Source organism: Chelmon rostratus, chromosome 9, assembly GCF_017976325.1.
Source record: "Chelmon rostratus isolate fCheRos1 chromosome 9, fCheRos1.pri, whole genome shotgun sequence".
Classification (NCBI taxonomy): Eukaryota; Metazoa; Chordata; class Actinopteri; order Chaetodontiformes; family Chaetodontidae; genus Chelmon; species Chelmon rostratus.
The window spans coordinates 17,548,230-17,572,465 of record NC_055666.1 but is presented as its reverse complement, the minus strand read 5'-3'; the positions used below and the strand labels follow the sequence as shown (position 1 = coordinate 17,572,465).

At 41.8% G+C, this 24,236-nt stretch overlaps 1 protein-coding gene across 4 annotated transcripts in view; it reads left to right on the top strand.

The window, feature by feature from the left end:
* The first annotated feature begins 568 nt into the window (after positions 1-568).
* Positions 569-24,236, top strand: part of dlg3 (discs, large homolog 3 (Drosophila)) — an 80,660-nt gene continuing 56,992 nt past the window's right edge. For 2 of the 4 annotated variants that reach the window (XM_041944447.1, XM_041944445.1), the window contains exon 1: positions 23,803-24,168. In XM_041944447.1, coding sequence (XP_041800381.1) covers positions 23,803-24,168 — 366 coding nt within the window. Of the gene's footprint in view, positions 1,081-2,276; positions 2,409-9,487; positions 9,574-16,255; positions 16,367-23,802; positions 24,169-24,236 lie in introns of those variants that run through there. The other 2 variants (XM_041944444.1, XM_041944446.1) reach the window with 2 other exon arrangements.

The following is a 24,236-nucleotide window of genomic DNA, read 5'->3' as shown; positions in this document are numbered from 1 at the left end:
TTGTTGATAATACTTTATATTAATAATCTGAATTTGTAAAATAACTAGTAATTAAAAAGCTCAAATAAAGCTGGAGTAGAAAATATAATATTTCCCTCTGAGATGTAATTGAGTAGAAGTATTCGTCCTCCTCGTTAAAACCTGGAGCCTACATTACCCATAATGCAAGGCGACCACCGGCAGTTCGGTCGAAGATTCGGTTCGGTTATGCTAGTAGCTGCTAATGCTGCGACGAGACGTTAGCCTGAAGCAGAGATGAGGAGCGGGTTGCCGCGGTCTGGTAAGCTCACGTCTTTCTCCACACCCCCACCATTTTTTTCCATTTTCAAACCTGTAGGCTTCAAGCGCTATCGACGCTGACTCACTAGAGGCAATTTATCAGACTTCGCACAGCTCCCCCTGGAGCCACAGGCGGCTTTATACAACTTTTTTGATGTATTCTGTAAGCTAGTTTTCCCCCAAGACCTGTAAGCAGACTGGGTTTCCCATTTTTTTGCGATTTCCTAGCACCACTTAAACGCACCACTAGATGGCACGCGATGCAAAAATTTGGACGACTTGAGGCTGATCAGAGAAAACTTTAACCGTGGATGAGGTGCTTCACTAACCGATTGATCACTGATCGTGATGTCATGCAACAGATGTGCTAAATAACTCGTTTAAATGTATTAACGTTGTTACTATAGAGTCTCAATACAGTGGTGGGGTTACCGTTTGCCATGAAGGCGAGGCATGCGCGTGAGGGGAGGAGAAACATGTCACGTTCAGGGGCCGTTTTGCCTTAAACTTCTGGAAAGTTGACATGAAGTAAACAATCTCTCCTTGTCACATCTTCGCTTGTGTCTGTGGGTGTGGATCACTGCTGACCGCTGCTGTAACAGACGGGGAGTGTACACCTTGGAGTTTGTTTGTGGCGTCTGGATATAAAAGACAATATCTCACTTGTTTGGGAAGAGGGAACGGCAGTTTGGGTCGTAAAATTATCGTGGACTGTTGCAGTAATGATTTTCTTCTAAAAACACCACAACCCTGTAATTTACATGACTTTTCGAGTCGGCCACACCATGGTTCATAAATATGGTAAGTACCGTTAACGCAACGTAACGTCTTCATCTCACTCACGTGTCAAACTTTGGAGTAAATCTCGGTTAAAGTTGAAGTTTTTAGGTAAATGCCAGCTCATTACTCCATGAGAGCGTATGCACGGATTTTTACGGGTTCACTGAGCTCAGTTATAATCCCTTTAGAAACTTTTTTTGTCCTTAGGGAATGAAAAAGGTAAAATACTACCACTGAAAATTGCGCAACTTCCGGGCAATAGTTTACTTCTTGTGAGGTTTTTCTCGATCAGAATGTTCAGGATCAGGTAGGAAACTGTGAAGTAGTAGATTTACCTCCGTGATGTGCATCATCTCTCTGCTGTGTTCCTCACCACCCACGGGGTTCAACAACCAGCCGTACAGTCGTGTTGCAAGAGAAAAATACCTCTAATGTGTTCTACAGGGGACTATAATAAACAGCAGTGCTGCATTTGTGTATAAGTCAAATATAAACTATTATCATCATATGATATTTTCTATAAAACCCTGTATTTGTTCTTAATAATGTGTCTGTGATACTCAAAAAGGAAGTTGTAACTTTCTTACCTGCTTCATGTGTAATGGTTCTTTGTCCTATGTGGCATACTTTTTTATTTTTAGCATTAGATTAGTATTGAATTCAGCTGTTTTCTATAGATTTTAGAGCTGATATGAATAATGGATTAGTGGATTGACAGTTTCCTTTTTATCGTCCTATTATAGTAAACTGAATATCTGTGCATTTGGGACTGCTTGGCAAAACAAGACATATAAAGATGTCACAAAGTGCTCTGCAAACGTTTTATAAAGCAAATGACTGATTTAAGGAAATTATCTGTACAGTAATTTGTAATAAAATATTGCAGCCCTAACAGATTTGATCGGGTGTTTTGACATATTTTCACACTCCCAGCATTAACTGCCTTTTAAAGACATAAAAAAGTCTTACTTTTAATTCCAGTTCATAATTACTACTTAATTTATTGTTTTTTTAAAAAACATTTTGTCCTCATCTTAGCAGTATGTCCTTTTTTCCCATGCAAGTATATCGAGTGTAATGTTTAAATGTGCACACGTATAGATAAAGCTAGTTCTGCTTCTGACAAAAATATCATTGACACTGTCAGTAATGACTGCAGACATGTGTAGTTTCTCTGCTGCTGTTGTCCTGAGACATGTATTTATCTTGTGAGGCAGACACAGAGAGAGCAGTGGGGCTGCTCAGACGGTACCAGGCCAACCTGACCCGTCCAGAGGAGCAGACCCTGAAGACCAGCGTGGGCAAAGTGTCTGCCATCTTGGGCAGCCAGCTGTTCCAAGCCCTTCTTGGTAAGAAAAACACTTTGAAGCGGCTTATTTTGCAGAAGGGAGACTTTCGAAATTTTGGCCTCAAGGTTCGGTTACATCACAGTTTTCTAAGGGTGGACTTCCGGTTCTCACCCCCTTTGTTTTGAGTAAGGGAGATGGTTCACAGATGATTTTTTTTCTTCACTCAATTGTCATACAATATCCGTCTTAATGCAGTGTTGTTCACTCCGGTTTGTGTCGTCATGTGATTAGCTGCAGGCAGACACAGGATGTAGACAGGGTCAGGTTATATTAATTTGTATGGGAAGTTAAGTGAGTCTAAAAGTTTCCCAATTAAGTCTTATGAAAGAGGTCTTTCAGTTTGCCTCACAAAGGTTTGCTGTATACCCCCCTCTGTAACATACTCCGATTGTAATGAAATCTCAATAAAGCCTCACACAACACAGTCTATCTATAGACTGAGTTGTTATAAGCTCAGACTTGTCACACTGTGAAAGCACAATTCTTCCCTTGACTCTGACAAAATGGCCTCTGGTACCATATATTTTATGAACTTTTGTCAACATGATGTAGATAATTGCACAGAAAAACTGTTGATTCACCATTTGGAAAGAAAGAAAGAAAAAAAGAAGGCTGTAGTTTTGTTATATACAGAAGATGCTGATTACACTGATATTACTAATCCCCAAAGTGTCCTGATGTGTGCATAGTTTCTGCTGTAACTCATCTGAAGAGTCACTGTTATTATGTGTAACCAGCTACACCTCCATGACAAGTTTGCTGTTTGGGAAAAGAGCCCAGAGAAGCCAGTGGGAATCTTAACCTCAGTTCCGTTTTAAAGCAGATAAAGCACATTACTTCAGTTTAACCAATGGCTGAGTGGTCCTTCTAATTACCACAGCCATGTTGTAATGATGCTTGCCCCTGGGTCTGCTGTTGCTACTGCTGACCCACTGCTGGGGAGTTGAGGGGGAGGGACTGCTCAGGCAGCAGTTAAACAAAAACAGTTTAGCAGGGTTTTTTTTTATACCAGTGATGTATCTGAAGTGATACTTAACCCACTTTTATCACCCACTTTATGTTTGTCAGATTGGCTTAGTGCCATTTTCACATAGAATAAATCTAAATTATATAAATTCATAGTTTGCAGTGCAGAATTGATGCAAGTTTCATATATACATTCATACATTCACAGGATTTGTGAATGTTTCTGCTTGTTCTCCGCCTCAGCAAAGTCAGCTGTGGACCATCACCCCAAGAAGTGGGAAGGACTAATTTACCCATCGTTCAAAGCCCATATATCAAGACCAAATATGCAATTGTTTAATTCTATTTTCGATTACATTTTTTACATTTTTATTTATATAGTGCCAAATCACAACAGAAGTTCTCTCAGGAAACTTTCCATATCGAGAGACAGAGCTGCTAGCATGGCTGTATGGCTGTAGATGCTCATTCTTCTTCTATGTTGAGAAAACCTATTTATGTCTTGTCGACAGCTGTGGCTGGAATATGTTTTCGGGTTCTCTGTCCCATTCCAATGAATGTGATATCTCGGGAAGAACTGAGAGAACTTCAAATTTGGCACAAATGTTCACTTGGACTGCAGGATGACTCAAAGGTCAAGGTCAGGGTCACATCAACTGGTGATTTGATTGGTTGGTAGAGGCAGTAATTCTAGTTTAGACGTTTGCATTAAGTAGTTCTCATTCACCATTGCAGAATACAGACAAGGTTTAAGCAATGTAGGCTAACCATATAATAGCTTCATGTTATGCACATTTTTAATCTAATAACTATCAACATCAGATGTAATATACCTTTTTATTTATTTAAATGATGGAGAGGTTTATCTTTCCAAATCAGGATTCCAAACATTCCTCACAAAGAATGTTCAATCAGGGCCGAGCCTGAGGCAGACAGGAAAATAAACTGCTCTTGGCTGCCATGCCAAGCCTCTCCCACAACTCTCCGGGCTCTCTGGCTCATCTGCACAGAGTGTGAGGGAAGAAGAAGAAGAGGCCCGTGGTCTGTGTGTCTCAGGTGCTGGGCCGATGAGGCTTCGGCCCTCAATTCAACATGTGGTTCTCATCAGGAAAGGCAGAATGGAGGTGCAGCCGGTTCATAGCACTAATAGGAATACAGTGCTGTACAAACATTACTCATCCTCTTATCCTCTCCTGTTGTGTTTGCTTTCACATGCTCAGGGCCATGTGAACCGGTTCTGTTCTGTTAGGACCATTTCGTGTTGCTTTTGTCAGTGGTGTTGGGCGGCGTGGTGGAGAGCTTTCTGAGCGTGTTGTGAACTTTTTGTGTTCAGATGAAGAATTTACACAGCAAGAAAGCTTTGTGATTGAAAAGCTGCCGTTCTTACAGTCTGAAGACAGTTATCTGCATTACAGTACAGTATTTGTCTTGAAGAGATCTCGCTTAACTTTGATGCACTGTGGAAAGTAAAGAGGTGTTTGATGCAGTGTGGGAAGGTTCAGCGCTGGCCACTTTACTGGATGTCTGCATGGTTGCACAGCCACGAACAAAGGTTGCCTTAACTGTGCATCCATCCTTTTGTCCCAACACACAAACATGCAGTGGGAGGCAAAGGGGGGCGTTCGCAGGGAGTTGGGGCACACATACAGACAGACACGTTAAATTACAGAGGACCCTAAATGCCTGGGGAATATTTTATCGAGGCAGTGACAAGGGGGTGAATTGTTTGCCCTGCCTTGAAATTGTGACCTAGTTTTCTGTGAATGTGTTATTCCATTGAGCTGTGGGTTGCTCATCATCATGTAAGGAACCAGGGGCACATTCTTTTTTTCTGTGTGTGTGTGTTTGTGTGTGTGTGTGTGTGTGTGTGTGTGTGTGTGTGTGTGTGTGTGTGTGTGTGTGTGTGTGTGTGTGTGATTCACCCAGGCAGGCAATACAGATATGACTTCAGTCCAATTGAATAGGTGCATGGCAAACAGAAGAGGCCTACAACACACAGCAACACGCTGACCCTGCATGCAGAGTCTTTGTAGGACAGGGAGAAAGTGCAGGAAACCCCCTATGACTGTGACAAAAAGGCTCAGTGCTCCGACAAGACCATCCCAAAATAGTCCCAACATCAAAAAGAGATCTGGGAATAAGTCCTGTGAGAGAGACTTCTGGCTTGGATTATGTATTTTGTTCCATGGCTTGGAATTTATGTGGTCTGTGAGGGTTGGAGCAGTTCAGAGATTTTTTGGAAAGTCAGAGATGTTAAAAAAAGACTCTACTTTGTGTGACTGTGAATCCTGGTCTCAGAGCACTTCAAGACCTGATTGACACTCTTCTCTGTTTTGTTACCTCAGCCAGGAATAGATGAGCGATGTAATTAGAAGTGTTAGTTGTGTGAAAACAAGCCAGGTGTCCGGGATGCTGCTGAAGAGCATCCTGCAAGATTTAGCAGATGCAACATTTTGAAGACTTATTTGAGGCTGAACTCACCTGTGTTTAATGTGTACACAGGGTCAAATGAATACATGTATGTGAAAGGTGTCACAAGCAAGTGCTACGTTTGCTTTTGTTTTACAGCCTGCAACTATACACTGCCTGACCAGCACCAAACAACAACGTTAATGCAGGTTTAAGGAAAAGGTAGCAGTTAGAACTTAATACCTAGTGATATTAGTTATGCATAATAGCAATAAGGAGGCTTGACAGTGTCATTGTGGATATGTCTGTGTATGTTTGTATGCATGTGCCTGTATGTAAGTGTGTATGTGCAGGTAGGCCTACAGTATGTGTGTGTGTCTGCATGCATATAAGAGTTGGCGTAAGTGAGGTTGCTCTTTAGTCAGCTGTGCAACAAACTCCTCTGCCCACACATGGCTTCACTCCTCCACATTCAGACACAGTGATGAGTCACATGCTCCATTCTTACACTTTTGTTCTCACTGTGTCTTGTTGGGACATACTGACTCTTATCTCTGTCTCACACAGAGTGCAGAAGTTTCTTTGAGTCTTCAACAAAAGATGCACGTTGTTAATAGAAAAAGACATGTTTTCAATTGTTTTAAGCTTCCCTAGATGTCCCTCTTAAATGTGACTTTATAGCCTATCTCGTCCTGTCTTTGAACTTTGGCAAGTTGATGAACTCTCCAGCAACCTCTTTATGTCAACAGTGCAGTAACCAGGCCTGCATATGACATCAGCACAATTGTCCCAGTGCATTCTCATCAGATGGCTGTCACTCAATAGGTGACCGCAGGACATGGGCTTATAATGAGCCAAGAGGTGATGAGTGGCGAAGGGAGGAGAGGAGTTCAGTGTGAAAACAAAAGGAAAACTTTTAAAAGAACACAGGAGGAGTTGGGGAACATGCTGAGATGTTAGTGCTAATACCATTACTCTCATAGTATTTGATGGTGCTAGAGAAAGAGTGAACATCCCAACACTACATACAGTATATATATTTAGTATATATGGTACTTTACAATGTGTACAAAATGTAGCGACAACATACTGTTTTCTCCACTATCATCCCCCTTTGAAGAACTTAGCTTCCTTTCAGAATTAGATATTGTTTATTATGTAATTTGCTATACTAGCTGTGTGGCTGTATGTACGGCACTGTCATTCATGTTCTCCAGAGTTGGAATCCGATTGACTTTGGTCAAATTTCGTTGCACTTGGGTAACTTGTGTAATGACAATAAATGCTTCTGATTCTGATTCTGAAATCATTGAGTTTTCCTCAAGGTGATCACTTAAGTTTCATTCTAGGACTTTCATCAGTTCAGAATTTTAATTTATGCAATACTTTGTTTTTGACCAAATACCTGTGAAACAGGTCTCAGCCTTACTTAGTGCTCACCAGCAAACGTTAGCATGCTAAATTGCTAAACTAAGATGCTGACCATGGTAAACATTATACCTGCTAAAAGTCATCAGTGTGCTTTTTTTCGTTGAAAAAGGCGAGAAATCAACTGTGTAGATTTCGAATATTGGCAGCTTTATGAAAATTGATGGTACATCTTAAAAGTGCTCCACCGTTTTTGGAGTTGAGATCTTCGCGGCATTAGCAAGCCAGCCAGTCGGCCAGTCACGCCCATAGATCCCACAGTCACACAGACCACTTCAGCAACAGTGGCAGACAAAAGTACCACTGTTATTCTGTTACTACATAAAACTTTTGACAGATTTTATCAACGTAAGATATGATTGCCTATTGCTAATGGAGAAATGCTCAAAACTTGGGTTATATTTACAGTGAAGTAATTTGACAAAACAATAGTGAATGTGGTTCCTTTCAGTCATCAAATAGGCATTACCCATCTCTCGTGTAAATGCTTGTCTTTCCAAAAATCAGGAAAATCCACTTTTAGAATTCCAGTTTTTGTAGCGCATAAGGGGATGCTGAACGATAGTGGTGGTTTGCCATTAGCTGTGTTAATGTGTACTTCCACTTTGGAAAAGTGGAGACCAGCTAGGCCTGGACTAGCATGCTGCAAAATAAACCAATTTAACAGTTTTATACTGCATGGATATAAATGCAAAATCTGTAGGCAAGGGGCAAGGGTTTGGTAGCGGGAGTGTTCTGCTTTCTATTTGAGTCTGAGTAGTATTGACCAATCATGTGTGAGCAGGCTTTGTTGGCATGCAGCTAAACAGCCCCTGTGCAATAATCTGTAAAAAATGATGAAGAGGAGGAAGAGGAAGTCTTGGGCTGGATATCCGTAAGCCCCGAAACACTGGCCGTTGCCCCTGGAGGCTAAATCTTCATGAGATGACAGCCAGTTCTGATTTTGCAATCACTTAAAGGATAACTTTCGTTTTTTTTGGACCTTATTTGTAGCATTAAATACGCCCATTTACCCACCCAGACAACTTTGGTGGAATTTGGAGTTGTTTTGAAGAAATTAGCCCCAGAGGAGCGGCGCGTATATCTGTATAATGCGAGTACTCGGGGCATCCATGCGCAGCCTCTATATAACGCATAATCTGCGGTGAAACTCGTTCATATTCCAATATTTTGTTATGATATGCTGGTGCTAGCGATCCACTGAGCCCGTGGTGGCATGTTATCAATATCTTGCGTCTCTAGACAACTACTTCTGACGTGGATGATGTCATTACCGAACCAGCCACAGCACGGCTGACTGCGGCGGTCGGCGACGAATACGCAATAACGAACCATAGCTGTGCCAAACTACAGCTAAACTAGCCGACCGCCGGCTCAGAGGGGAACAGCACCAGCATATCATAACAAAATATTGGAATATGAATGAGTTTCACCGCAGATTATGCGTTATATAGAGGCTGCGCATGGATGCCCCGAGTACCCGCATTATACGGATATACGCGCCGCTCCTCTGGGGCTAATTTCTTAAAAACAACTCCAAATCCTACCAAAGTTGTCTGGGTGGGTAAATGGGCATATTTAATGCTACAAACAAGGTCCAGGTTGTAAAAAACGAAAGTTATCCTTTAACGTTTGTAGCATCATCTTGCATCCCTTAATGTGAAAGTTCAGCAAATTTTCCATTTCTACAGCGCTTAAATCATGGCATGCAACGGAGTAGGAGTGTCCTACTATTCAACTAGTTTATTCAACATGTGTAGGAATCATGTACCCCCACCTAAAATGGAGCTTCAAAGCAACAAGAGTGTAAATGACCCAAAGTGTGACTGATATATGATGCTGTTGAACTAAAAGATTGAAAAAGTGGAGAAATGTTGTCATTTGTGCTGCTTGTTGTGTGTCTGTGTGCAATATTATAATGTGGGCCTCTTAGACACTGACTTGATGATTTACTCAGTCAGTACCTGAGTCATATAGTTCAGCAACAAGGTAAGAAGGACACTTGCAAATGTGGAGATATAACTTCCACATAAACAGACGACTCCCACCCCCACGTTTTCACCCAGTCAACCACAGAGGAAAACAGACATCTCCTGATGTGCCCATGATTGAGCGGTGGATTCTTTTACGCAACCAAAGCAGTGTACTTTAGACGGCTGAGAAGTTATGGACAAGAAAAATAACGACTACAGACTTAAAAAGGTGCTCACATGTAATGTTTGTAATTATCCAAGTAAAGAAGAAAAAAAGATCCACTTTGTTTTTTTTTCTCACAGATATTCAAGAGTGTTACGAGGTGACCTTGCAACTGAACAAGGAACAAACAGTTGTGAAAGAAGACAGCAGGCAGGATGCGTGGGAGGTAATTTTCTTCACATTATAGAAAATGTGCTTTATGTTTACATTGTATCTGGTGTCACACGTGCTGTGTTTCGCCACCTGGCTGTGCAGAGAGGTTACTCGGCAGCCAGCAAAAGGTGTCAATACCTGTGTCCCTGGCGCTCCCACATGGATAGACTCTGATCATGAGTCTTGGCGGCTATGACTTCAACCTGGTGAGTGAGTGTCAGACGGAGACAAAGTTCGAGGAAGGGACACATGGGTAGAGGGAGAAGAGGAAATTAGAGTCAATGACAAGCACCGATTACCATTTGCTCATCAGTGGGTTGCTCTCATGAAGTCAGGCAGTCTTTTCATTGTAACAAGTGTTTGCAGTCACATGGTTATTTAGAATATTTTTAGTGTAAAACAACAACTGAACTGAAGGGAGAAAAGCTGCATTCTATGTGGATTTAAACTTCATGCAGATGTTCTTAGAGGAGCATGGCAGAGCTTTGGCTACATGTTACAGCAAGCGAAATGTCAATAAATGGTTAAAAATATGGATAATTTTATTTGTAGTTCCATGTCACTGATCTCCTAATAGCCTTCAGATGGGCAGGAACCCCTGACTTCACATCACTTGCATGATTTAATATTGCCTCATAACGTTCTTTCAGCTATGCCAAAATGTTAATGAAATTGATCTTTGGCTGACTTCGATAGACCATTAACTGAATGATCTTTGGCCTGTTCTTTAGCAGAGATTAGCAAAACACTACAGCTTATGCTTAATGTGTGTGTGTCTGGTTATTTGTCTGCACTCACAGTGATGCAGCCTCAGTCTACGTGCAGTACGTGGGGGCACAGATTGGCAGCAATGCCAAAAACAAAAACGTGATTTTAATATTAGCACAGAATCTTTACATGTAATTTATAAAATTGAATTTAATGCACAGTGGCCAGCTTTGATCCCTTGGAACCAACCAGCTGGATTCTTCCACTGAAACATCAGGCTCATTTTATTAAATTAGGCGTGCCTGTAAGAGGCCTCAAAGACCCTTATTCCTTAAAAGGAAAAGCAAGAGGCCATTTTCTTTAGCTTGCTGTTTTCATTTCTTATCCAGAAGGAAACAAGTGTCATGGGACAATGTTATATATAGAATGAAACTGAGTGTGATGGTCTGCATTCAGTTTATTCAGGTTTACACTTTGTCAAACCATCGTCAGTAAACACAGTTCATTTGCAAATGATTGCTTTCTGTTTTTAGTTATGTTTTATCAATGTCCCACCTTTTTACATTGGGGTTCACTGTAACACCACATAAATGGGAATGGGCACTTACCTGCCTTCAGAGAATTTCAGTCTTGGTAGTGTTGGAAGACTACCATTCACTGTCAACTCCAAAATACTTCAGAGGTGAAAAGAGCCCACTAGAAATTGGTTTTAAAGCTTTTCTCTGTTTTGAATGTGTCACAAAAGCTCTTCAGCGAGCAGAAATGTATCTAGAGACATCCAGCATGCTGATCAAGACTCTAAAAAACTGTGTCACAGAAGAAGCTAACTGTACCTGCACAAGTTGGTTTCATTTAAAGATTATTTTTTGCCGTTTGGTGTTTATTTCATTATGTACAGTAGAAATACGGACAATAAACACAAGGAGAAAGAAAGATTTATGATGTGCAATAAAGGTCCCTAGTACACGTCTTAGACCAGGGGGCCACCAAGACACCCCAGGTGATTCTTGAGGATCTGGAAAAACGTAGTACAGTTGAGGTGGAGCCACAACATTGTGAATATGATTATGAATGAATACCGTTCATTGGGTGTTCTTAATGTTTTCTTAACTATGACTCACCCACTGGTTTAATTGGTTCATCCTCAGCAGATATGTTTCATTTGGGACCTTGTGATTGGTCACTAATCGTCACAGTGAATGTGATGTCAAACACCGTTACTGTCAGGAGTGGTCTCACCTTTCTGATCCACCAGTCATCACTAAACAGGGCAAAAACTGAGCCGAGCTGCATGTTTAGTTGATGGATCCATTCTAGATTTCATACATAAATTGATTGTTGCATACCTGTCCATGTGCATACATACTAAGTTACGTATCAAGCAAGCCCTTGTTCAGTGCTTGTTTTAGGCCTGTAATATAAAGATGACTGCACAATTCAATCCTCACACGAGATAAAAACTTTAATCCAACATTATTCCTTCATGCTTAACAGCCCCTCCCTCCAGTCAATCACTTAAGGGCAATATGTTTTTGAAATTCTTGTGCTAAATCTGAAGTGGATTATGTACAGTCAGTTGACCACGGCAACTACAATAAACCTGTCATTTACTAGACTGTATTAAATGGACGCTGTAGTGCAGAAGACTGTGTTGTCCAGGTTATGACTGATCCTAAAGTGTGAATGAGTGAATTGATTTTCAACAGAGAGGATTCTTTTGCATTTGTAACATTGTGTAAAGGACATAGCACAGATGAACAGTCCATTTTCTGATGTTGGATTAGTCCAGTGATTCCCATCCTTTTGTCTGAATAATCTGCCTTGTGAGATCATGTAAACCTTCATCAGCACCACCCGTCATGGTCCACATATGTTCATTTGAATTCCTTTAAACTGGATTTTATTTAGCACTATTGATTATCTAACTGTCGATATTTGTAGATCATTTAGGCTGAATACTGTTATTCTAAGAATAGTCTGGCCCCATATATTGTTTTAATATTTGTATACAAATGAATTGTTGATGTTTAGGTGATGAATATTGCATTTGGAGTGGCAGAAGCCGATTCTTTCAACCATTTCGCCATTACTTTTAGCTATCTATTTATTATTTTAAGCTAAATATTTCCTCTTAAGATAAAACTATCGAGACTAATCTACTTCATTCATAGAGTTTGTGTGCTCTGAGTCACAAAAGTGTGCAGGTACTCAATGTGCGCATTTTTTAAATATCAAATCAAAATTTAGGTGAGCTACTCCAGAACCTTTCCACATACAACTGCAAAGTAGCCCAAAGTTGGGAATCATTGAAGTAGCCAGTTGACAACTATATGAATTGCTGTTTATTTACCTTTAGCAGCCTGCCCATGATTATATTTGTTGTTATTGCTGCTATAGTAAATACAAGAAAAAAAGCTGTGACCGTGATCAGTTCACACATGTGCTTCTCAAAGCTCAAGGTTCAAGGTTCCGCTTTATTGTCATCATGCAATGCAGGATTGCACAATGAAATGCAGTTGTAGCCCCTTTCATGCTGCACACACAGAAAATATATTAGCAAATATTCAAATATTCAAATTAAAATAGAATAAAACAGTTAGATATAATAAAAAAGTTTAAAGTAGCACTAAAGGAAGGAATGAAAGGAAAGCAAAATTTTATTTATAAGGTAGATGTACAGTTTCGTATATACATATACACGTATATACACACAGTATAAATATATATGTAATAGTAGCATGTATAGACACAGAAGATATGTACAGTTTGTGCAATATCAGTGTACTATGAGTAGTATAAGTTATGATGCAAGTAGAAAACTGTTAAAATGGAATGAGGTTAGTGCAAATTATACTGGTGTATGTTAATGTGCAAAACCAGCATAGTAGGAAGGTCCATGTAAGAAAAAGGGTTTGTGAGGGATTCATTTATTTATGTTGGGAGCTGGAAACACATTTGGCCTGACTCCACCACGTACGCCACAGAAGTTCCATTCAGTGTTAACCAGCTTACAGCTAGCTCAGTTAGCTTACTTAGTGTTGCAGCAGTTGTTTCCATGGTGAAAATATTCAAGAACACTGATGCTAACATCTCAGTACAATGATGCAGGTTATTAGCTAATTAACATTATTTGCATTTTCACTAATCACTGAATCATATGGCTTTTACTTTGTTGGTCTGATCTGATTCCTCAAAATGAAATAAAACACATCCCTTCACCTAGCTATGTACTCTAATACAGAGACTCTTTATTGATAATATTAATTGGAATACATAGTTTATTAATATGTATATATGTCATGAAAAACTCAACTGTGTCCTGCAACCAAATGAGCGTCCACTGTGCAACTTCTTATATGAACACATAATAAAACACAAATAGAGCAGAAGCAGTCACAGTGACTGCTCCATAACAACCTAATCCAAGAGCTGTGCGGGAGAACTGATCTAATTAGCACCTCTGCGTAATAATCAGTTGATGTTTGTCAGACTGCTGTAGAAGAAAATCATGTCATGTTGTTTCAGCTCTGCCATTCCTTCATGCTGTACATTATATGATAAAACCGGTCATGTATATATGTATTCATATATATGATAGCACATCACATCATCACATGCAGCAGATACTAATGGACACAACGTGACACATTCCCACTTCTGGTGCACTTCCTTGTCGCTGAAACACAAGAGGTCATTGGCAGTGCTATGTGTTCTGTCATTGCCATAGTAGAAGACCTAAACCACAAACTATGACTGTGGCTTGAACTTTATTCTGCCGTCCTAAGCTCCTCAGTGTATTCTGTGATCCACCCTGTCTAGCTTCTAATTCAGTGCAGCAGGGCTCCTGATCCTTCCTCCATCCTTCGCTCTCTGGATCCCAGCTGTTTGTGGGGCCCAGGCACAGTCCTGGAGAGCGAGAGGGGGAAGTTATAGAGAGAGAGCTGCTTAATGGACACCCAGTGAGGTCCTCATCAGTATTCTAGCCATGCTGTCACCTGAGTGGAGGATGGAAGGGAAACTAAATGAGTCTGCAAATTCCCTGATTTGGTGCAGAGTAGCAGGTCAGAGTGGAGAATCGCTCCTTTGGAAAAGAAATGAAAGAATTAGTAAGAAAAAAAGCTGTTGTTATTAGTCTAATTGATTTCATAATTAGAAAGTAATCAGTGTTTTGATTGCAAGAGCCCTTTGAAGTATTATGTTTGATTTTATTGTGTTATAATCATGGAATACCTACGAAATAATGACCACCTGAAAATGAATACTTTCATACATTTTGAATATTGTATGGCTGGACAATATTATTTGTTTGACTCAAAAATATGTCTTTACAATTTTGTATATGTGAGTGTGTGTGCACAGTGCAAAAGGCCGACCCTTAGCTGCCACTATTAGACAGAGCAGGCAGCCGCTGGGGGGGCAGCTCTGGCTCTGGCAGCGTCAGTCGTCCCGCCTGTCAGCACTGCCACTGGGGAATGGAACCGTCAAAGAGAAACTCACTTAGCATCTCTGAAACAACACGTAGAGTATCTGAGCTAAACCAGTGCAAAAAGAAAAATGTCATGATGGCACTGAAAACTTGACATTAATGTAATTTTGAAGGTTGGTTTTTGCTTTCTAACTCCTTTCCTGTTGCCAGGCTCAGCAGCCTGCATGCTCAAGGCTCTGTGTGTTTTTATATAAACACGTGTCTTTTCAACTTGAACTCCAGAGCAGCTTTCATTTTAATTTGGAGGTACCAGCTGAGAGAGAAGGCACAGCTTGTTTTTGGAAAATCATTGGGCCTGTTTTGTGGTAACTTTTTTCTAAAATTTGCACCAGTGATGGCCTGCTCTAAAGGCTGCCCTCTGCTGTCAGTTAAGGGTCTGTGTGGTCTGAACGGGAATGATCTTTGTGAATTTCAGGTACTGTAACCTGGTTTGATTGGTTACAAGTGTGCTGCTATTTTATACTGGTTGATTTCGTCATAAAACATGAGATATGAACCATCCAGTCCCTTTCCGTGCTGCTCTGGCAGGGGACCGTTTCCACAACAAATATCAATGTGTTGTGTCTGATTCTTAACCGTTCTCAAATGTTTGATTTTGCAGATACTCTCCTTTCACCACAGTACAGTTTCATCAACCATGCTGCTCTATTTTTATCGACTTACTCCTCTCAAATCTTTATTCCTGAAAAGGGCAGATTCTTGACACTGAAGGTGTGATTCCGCATTTTGGGAAATGAGCTTACTCACATTTTTGCAGACAGGATGACAGGATTAATACCGCTCTCATTTTTGCATGATACAATATGAAGCTAGAGCCAGAATCCAGTTAGCTTAGCTTAGCATAAAGCCTGGAAATGGGGAAACAGTTAACCAGGCACTGCTCAGTAACTTCCTAGAGTCTTAGCAAGGCTGAAACCAAGACATAATTCCAGTATGTTACCAAAACCTTTTTTACGCTTCATTTTTTCTACCTTTTAAAATATCAGTAATGTATAAAGAAGGGAGCTTTAGAGGCGCAGGTAAGCAGATTTTTATACATTTTAGACAGAGTCAGGCTGGTCTACTTCCAGTCTTCATGCTAAGCTAAGTTAACCACCTGCTGGGTCGAGCTTCATGTTAAGGGTGCAGAGTAGCTCCAGTTTGTGCCTCTCATGTAGTGCTATTAAGTTCAAGTCGCAGAGCTAAACTAGTCTTACACTTAGCACTTATTGTTATGAGGGTATTTCTAGAATTCAGAACATTAGGTTTGCTGCACAATAATAATGTTTTTTTTAACTTGTTTCTCAAGTTGCTGCCCTATCCTACAGACGTGGTATAGAGTGGTATCAGTCATCTTTAACTCCCAGCAAGAAAGCGAATGAGCATATTTCCCCCAAAAAACTATTCCTTTAAATCTGTAGGTGATGATTGTGCTCTTTGATGTTGATGTATGTCCTGATCATTGCTGGAAGAGTGTTACCTTTTTTTATTTTGTCTGATTTTATTTACTGTTGTCCCACAGGACCAGGAGGAGGAGGGTGTGTCTCGGGTGCGAGTGACCAGCAGGAGGAGCCCTCACAAAGTGGAGCGAGTCTCTGGCTTGGTGGCTCGCTCCCATGTCGACATGCCAAAGGTGAGTGAAGCAAAGCAAAAAGGGGAGTTTCCCAGGGGTCTCCTGAACACATCGTCTCCTCACTGACTCAGGCATCAGAGAAGGCAGCAGCTGCAGATAGAAGCAGACACTAATGACTGTGACGATGTGATGATGATGCATTTTCCATGACAGTTTAGTGAGGTCCAACAGAAGCATCATAAAACATTTGTTTCTCTTCATAAAGGTTGATGACCTTTGGAACATTTTATTCATGAGTCACAAGCAGTCTCTGTAATCCAGGAATTGATCTCTGACAATTTCTTTGATCAGTTTGAATCGATGGAATCACCTCACTCCGGCCTGCTAATAATGTGTGTTGATTATTGTGATGTTAATATTTCAGGTTTATAGTAGATTTAATTAATTTGCACCTCTAAAGATCACCTTTTGTGACACTTTTTGTTTAATCTGCACATAAAATGTGTAAAAACTACAATATGTGGTTATGTGCTCCTCTTATTTCTAACACTGTTTTTTTTGTACAAATTATACAAACTAGATATATTGTGTTAATAAGTGAGCTTTAGAGGTGCTGGTAGTGTGATTTTGCTGCCATTGGCAAGCTGTGTCCCCCTGTTTGTAGTCTTAATGCTAAGATAAGATAACTGCCTGCTGGCTCAAGCTTTACATTTAGTGCAGAGACATGAGAGTGGTATTGATCTTCTTGTCAAACGCTAAATTTCTTTAAGAATTGTGGTCAACCAAGCTGGAAAATGTCTCATGATACAATGTTTAATTTCAGTCGATATCGAACATTATTGATAATTTTACGGTAACACAAACGTCTTGGTGAACATTACCCTGGGAACTTAATGCCATAACTTGAGGTGCTAACACTAGTGTCTGGGCCCATGCATATATGAATCTCCAGAGATTTGAGTTCAGCTGCCAGACTAAAGGTAAGGTGTATGGACCTACCTGTTGCCTCGCTGCTCTGGCACTGATCACAAGTTAAAAACGCAGACGGTAACTTATAACAAAACTTCATTTTTAAGAGGGACTGAACAGTCCTTATCTCTGTCCTAATACTGAGAAACATTTCTTCAAAACTCTGGTCATGTGGAGTGTTGATGCTGTAATGCACAAAACACATCTGTTAAATTATTGGCTGCTTACGTGTCACTCGTAGCACAATCCATTATCAAAGGATTTGATAGGCAGTTTATGAGCCAGGCCATGTTCGTTGTGTGCTTTCATGGCAGTTTGCATTCGATATGATATTTAAGTGAAACTATCCAACATCTATCAGTATTTTCTTACTGCTGTTGATTAAGAGTGTGTCACCAGTACATATCACTACCATTTCGTCGCCCAGGCTTAGGTCAGCCTGCTGCTTACATGAGCAACAATCAAAGTCCTCGCACTTCATGACAGAGATATGTCTCATAGGCTAGCTGTGTTCCTCAGTATTGTTTAAAGCCCCTGTGCTCACATGCCTTCCCCATTACAACACGGCCAGTGGCACATGGCAGCACAGTGGCCGCAGGCGTTGGCGTTTCAGCTGAGCCCAGAACTAGTGCAATGGGTGGGTGGTGGGGGTGTGGAGGCGTGAGGATCAGGGGGCTTGGAAGGGGTAAAGGAGAGGGATGCTGGCTGTAAGCGCATTGATTCAGTGTGCTTGTATGATAATGTCTGCATAAGAATGCGGTGACGGTACAGGTTGACTCTGGTGTGGATAACATGGAGCTGGCTGCGTGTGTATGTGCGCGCGTGTGTGTGACTCCCTCTATCACATGAAGGAGGGAGGTGAGGAGGCAGAGGAGGCACAGGCAACGGGAGAGAGGGAGTGAAAAGGAGAAAAGAGGGAGGGTGTGTGGAGAGGAAAGATATAGTGGGGGAGGCTGGAGAGAGAGAGAGCAAGGCGGCTGAGAGGCGAGGGCCGGTGCAGTGCAGAGCTGGAACGGACACCCAGAGCTCAGCCTTCCTCGGGTTGCCATGGAAACCACATTCCTCCCCCGCCTGCATCCCTACAGACTGCTCTGACTCTCTTTTACTCTCTATCTATCCCTCTCCTCGCCTCTCTGTTTTTCATCCTGTCTTTTTCATTCCTCTTTTAATTTGTGTCTTTTTCCTTTCGCTCTCTCTTTCTGCTCTGTTTTTACACCGTACGCACATTGAGCACATTCATGATGATGCACACTCAGCAAGCACACTGATTTCAGATGCATGGCTCTCTGTGGCAAGGTGAATGGGTAATTACACAGAGTTTATTTTGCTTTCCATGCACTCATGGTCACATAAGCACTTTGTTGTTTTCTCTGCATCTCTCTATTTTCTTCTCTCTATTTTTACTCCCCCTTCTGTTCAGCACCATGCTTCAGTAATGCCTCCTCTAGTCATCGCATTTCTGCCCACACACAGGGCACCTTAGCTTTGTTTCTCCTCAGTTATGGCGTTTGTCGTGGACCTGAAGCACCTTCATCATATTTTATCAACTGCTTTCACCATCCTGTCGGTTTCCAGCTCATCTGGCAACCTCCTACTTGCACCCCAATTCGTAGCTCTCTTTCTTTCTGCCTCTGTCTTCTTATGCATGTACAAAATCTAAGCTGAAGGCTGTTCCATAGCTGTGCAGCTCTGGTACAATCTTCCATGTACTCTTGCAATCTTGCATTCCTCTTTTTCTGTCTCCTTCATTTCCCTCCACTCCTTCTTTCTTTTTGCTGTGTGTGTATGCTTCTCTCTCTCATTATTCCATCAGTTGGAGGTGCTGCATTTGGTGTGTGTGGTGGAGCAGCTGTTCTCTGCCACTGAGGCCTATTAATAGGAGTCTTAGCCGTGTAGCCTTTGTTTCCTGCATCTGCATTGCTGGGAGAGCATTGTGGTGGCTCCTCAGCAGGTTACACTGGCTTCCTGTCGGTCTGACTGACTTTCTGTCTTGCACAGTCTCTCCTTTCCCTTTCACCCCACCACACCCCCTACCCGCACCTTCACACTTTACTAAGCCATGATTCATTGAGCAGTGAAAGCATGAACTGTAAATATCCTCCTATATTCTGGGATTGATTAATTTCATATTTGTTATTTGTAGAAGAAACAACTGCTAAGATGTAATGATGCCTGAGAGAGACTTATAGGACTTGCTTCTTCACCCCGTCTTGCAGTTAGTTAAGGCTACAGTAGAGCAGCTTAGTACATGTTGATATGGAGCTGCCTCTTTAAGACTGCCTCACTACCGACTGTCCTTTTATGGTGTTGCATCCGGTCAGGTGACGAAGGAGTAGTCACATAGCTTCTCAGAGAAATGCCTAGAAATGACTGAAAAGCTCAATACATGGTCTGTGCAGTGGTTGGGGGTTGTAACGCTCATTACGATAGCATGTGTGTGTGTATATGTGTGTATGTTTGTTACAGGGTGTCCAGGTGGGTTTATGTAATCAGGGCCGTGCAGGCTGATGCTGAGCTGATGCTGAGTGTTGGGGGAGCTGCAAGGTGGGATGCGGAGAAGCATCTCTGTTCAAAAGCACACGATAATTTCCCCGTTTATGCCATAAATCAAGGGTCCCTTCTTTTTCACTTGTCAACAGAAGGTCAGAGGTCAGCGCTTTCATTTCACAAGATAAATCACCTAATGCTGTTGATCCACATCTATCCAGTCCAAGCTGTTTAATTGGGCACAACATTTATCAAGGACTGCACACACACACTTAAACATCACTCACACGTGCATCTATGTATACACATACTGTATACATTCGTGCATGGATATGTGTCTGTTTTTTATATTGCACCAACACCTACAAGATTGCTATTCTTCTGGGTCTACTAAAAGCAAGTTATTCTTATTGTGGTTTCTCTCGGATAGGAGTAGTTATTGAATTTAGTAAGAGTCAGTGTAATTAACCTAACAGTTCAATCACACCCCATTGTGCAGTTTTGTTTCAGCATTTGAGATATTGTTTCAGTAATTATGACATCAAGGTTTTTCACTGTCCATTAAGAGTGGGACGTATTTGTCCACATTTTTATATTCAATTTTGAAGCTGAAACAAAAGATTGCTAAATTTGGTTTGGTCGTGTTGGTGGTTGATGGTTTTACATTTTTCTATCTCTGGTATTTATATCTAGCTCCTAAAGAAATACCAGTAACTGGATATTGGTTTTTCTTCTTGGCACTGTGTCACAGATGGAAAACTAATCACATATAGGTGACAGCTTTATTACGTTACAAACTGCAGATTAAATTTGACAATATCATGTAATCTAATACAAAGACACTGCAAATGACAACCTCAAAAATAAGTGTGTAATTGAGCCTAACCAAGCCTTAGGGTATTTATTACACTGTATTGTGCTAATGTTGGTTTTAGGTGACCTGTATAAGCCTAAAATTTCCTTGATTTCACGTTATCAGCGACTACTGAAGTTGTTACTCTTAAAGAAGCATAATTAAAGAAGCTTTTAGATATCTTCACATAGAAAAATGTATACCAACACCACAGTAACCCTCAAGACCTTTCTGTCCTCTGTAATAGCTCTAATTTAATTAGTGCAAATTAACTTCCTGTATTCCTCTTCCTGCTATCCTCCTGATCCAGAAAACCAGCAATTGATTGGCTCTAAAAAGACCTACCAAATTGTTAATATATTTCATATTATGTAATATTTAAAGGGAGAGGTCTCTTTCCCGTAGAGATACTAAATATGTCTACATACACAGTTCATATCGCCTATGTGTGTGCATGTGCACGCCCACACATACAGATGGCATATCTGTGTTCATTCAGCACAGAGGATCTTTCTGTGTCCGTCGCTCCTGCCTGTGTTATGCGTATCCTGCTTGCCCTTCCCTCATTTTGTGTGCCGTACAGTGTGTGTTTATTTTTGCACTGCAAGCCCTCTGACAGCGCTGAGTGGTAAAGGTGATGTGGACAGTTTATAAGAGAGACACAGCGAGGCTAGGGAAGGATGGTTGCAACATGTGCTCGGTCATGTGTGCTGTGATCGATATGCTTACATCGTCCTTTCAAACCGCTGCCTCAAAGCCCCGCCTCGCCGCTCTGATTGGCTTCAGCAGGGTTTGTGGCCGCATCTGACAGTGTAACTTGAGGCATTCAGTGGTTTCTGGTCTCTGTTTAAAAATGCCCAAGTTTCTCCTCTTTTTGCTCTCTGCTTGGTAAATCTCTGTAGGTTACAGTGAAGGAATACCATTATAATGAAGACAGTTACTGTTGCATGTAATTCATTGTGAAGAGCCTGCTGTGTGTGCCTCCTGGTCAGGCTGCAACACAATGCAGTGTGCCCAAGCCCAAAAATCCTGCTCTGTTTAACAGCAACGTTGCACAGATACACATTAACATGCATGTAAATTAAAGGCTCTGTGTTGTACATGTTAATCAAAGGACCGGAAAGGCGCTAACATTCATGTATGAGCACTGTATCATGCAGACTATGAACAAATATGCTCTCTGCCCCATGCAGACACACCCAGCTCCGTTCCCCGTCACATTTCATTAATAATGCATATATGCAGGGCTTTAATGGCGACACTCTAACATTTCCTCTTAGTTCTCTAAAAAATAAACCTTCACCCTCTGTGCCAGGATGTTTTATATCTAGCTGTGATCAACCCACAAATATATAAGCATGCAAAATGGTTCACAGGCAGTCCTATCGCATTACTGAAAATATAACTGCCACAGATACATGAAAGCCATATAGTCACTCCTTCTGTCTTTTTTCCCCTCACACATTCTCACTCTCAATCTCTTCCTCCACCCACTCGAAAAGCCCAAGCGTGTAATCTTGTTGGTTTCGTACACATGTGTTGATGTCATCATTGTGAACATAAAGTATTTCCCCAATGGTTCTCAAACAGGGATTCAGGAGTGCAGTTTTCCTCTCGCCGTGTTTATTTTGACCCAGTCCTGCACATGGGCAGGGCTTAACGATAAAATAATTCAACAGCAGTGCTTCTATGCCAGTAGTAGTACTAAAAAAGGAAGAGGGATAGAGGAATGATGTAAAGTAATGCATCCTCTGTTGAGAGGAAGGTCTAGTGATGCCCAGGAGAAAAGGGATTTTCATCTGCTGCACCTGCTTCCATTGTGAGATTATTTACAGATGTGTGTTGTGGCACAGAGCTTGAGGTTGTCAATCACGATCACAAGAAAGCCGTTAAGTCTGCAGCTGAACTAGAGATGACCGTGGAGGTGACCAGTGACCAGTCGGAGGGACAGGGGTGCTCGCTGTAAGTTGGATTTTGGCTGCATTGGTCTAATGAAAAACACGGATCAGACTCGCATTTAGAGGATCAGGATCGAGGGTTGGCATTGGCAGGTTGCAAGCTATGACTTCATGACCTTTTTTTTAATTGAGAAAAAAGACAGTGCAGTGTTTTCATTGTGCCTTCATTTGTGAAGCAGTACCTTTTCACCCAAGTGCAGGCAGCACTGAGGTTTTAGTTGTTGCGTCCCCTTTAAGAGCAGCTAGTGAAGCGCTCAGTCCTGTTGGTGCTGCTGCTGCTGATGGCAGCGCTGCCAGTTGATTGGCTGTGGCTGTCAGGGCTGAGGTGCTGGAGGGATGCTGCTACGTATCCCCCCATCCTCCCTCCCTCCCTGCCTCTCTCTCTCTCTCTCTCTCTCTCTCACTCTCTCTCGCTCTCCATCTCCCTCTTGCTCGCTCGCATCCCTCTGAATAATCCACATCTAGGGCAAGCTGGCTGAGAGGCGATCCAGTGCTCAGCTCCTCTCTGCAGGCTGAGAAAAGAGACAGAGAGACCAAGACAGCGATTTCCAACGCAGGAGGAAAAACGTGAGATTTTGACCGAACGGGAAGATAACAAGAATTAACAGAGGAAGATTTTCATCTGCGGATATCATTTATTTATACATATTGTTTATATATCTATATATATATTTGTACACACGCATATAGATATTTATATATATATATACATTTATCCCTGTACATATCTGTATTTGTGCTTGTCTGTTTATATTAATATTTTTATATGTATTTGTGTGTGTAAATATATATGATATATAAACAAAAGAATATATATATCTATGAATTTATATGCGCATCACTGTGAACCAAGAGAAGCAAGAGGAAATTTCTATCATCGGGGCTGGTCTCTGATTGTGTGGTCGTATACAATATTTTGAGTATTTCCTTTGATCTTCTACGTCAAGAGGACAAAGACTACGTGCCCATTTTGTATTTTTGTTTTCCTGTTGCTGCTTCCCGTCCCTCTCGATCTGTTTTTTTTTTCTACATCCGAGAGGAATAAAACGGAGAGTGACAGGATTTGACGGAAAAGGGAAAATCTGTAGAAATTCCTGTGATTAGTGTTATTTCCGTCGGCATTAGCGCTCTGTGAGCCGATCACAGCGTGCTGTGTGAGATCTGAGGAGGCAGCAGAGACAGAGTGCCACGCCGCTCAGCTCAGCGTCAGCCCAGCCAGCACAGCCAGCATGCACAAACACCACCACTGCTGTAAGTGCCCAGAATGTTATGAGGTGACCCGTATGGCTGCCCTGCGTAGGATGGACGCCCCGTCGTACGGAGGAGACTGGCAGGCCGAGCCCTATGGATACCCGCCTGGGTACGGGGGAGGCCAGACCTTACCCCCTCCAGCCTCGGGGGGAGGTGGAAGCATGGGAGGAGGAGGGGGCACTTTGGGGAGAAGTAAGGGCAAGATTATGTCTGGTGGGGGCCCTGGAGGCCCCAACCCAAAGGGCCAATCCAAGGGTGGCCCCAAAGTAAATGGCAACAACTCCAGTGGACAAGGAGGATGGTGGCCTGAGTGCACCTGTACCAACCGGGAGTGGTATGACCAGGTAAGTCATCTTCCTCACTCTGTCAGAGAGCTCAGGCCTGTGGGGCCTGGCAGGGAAAACTGGAATCA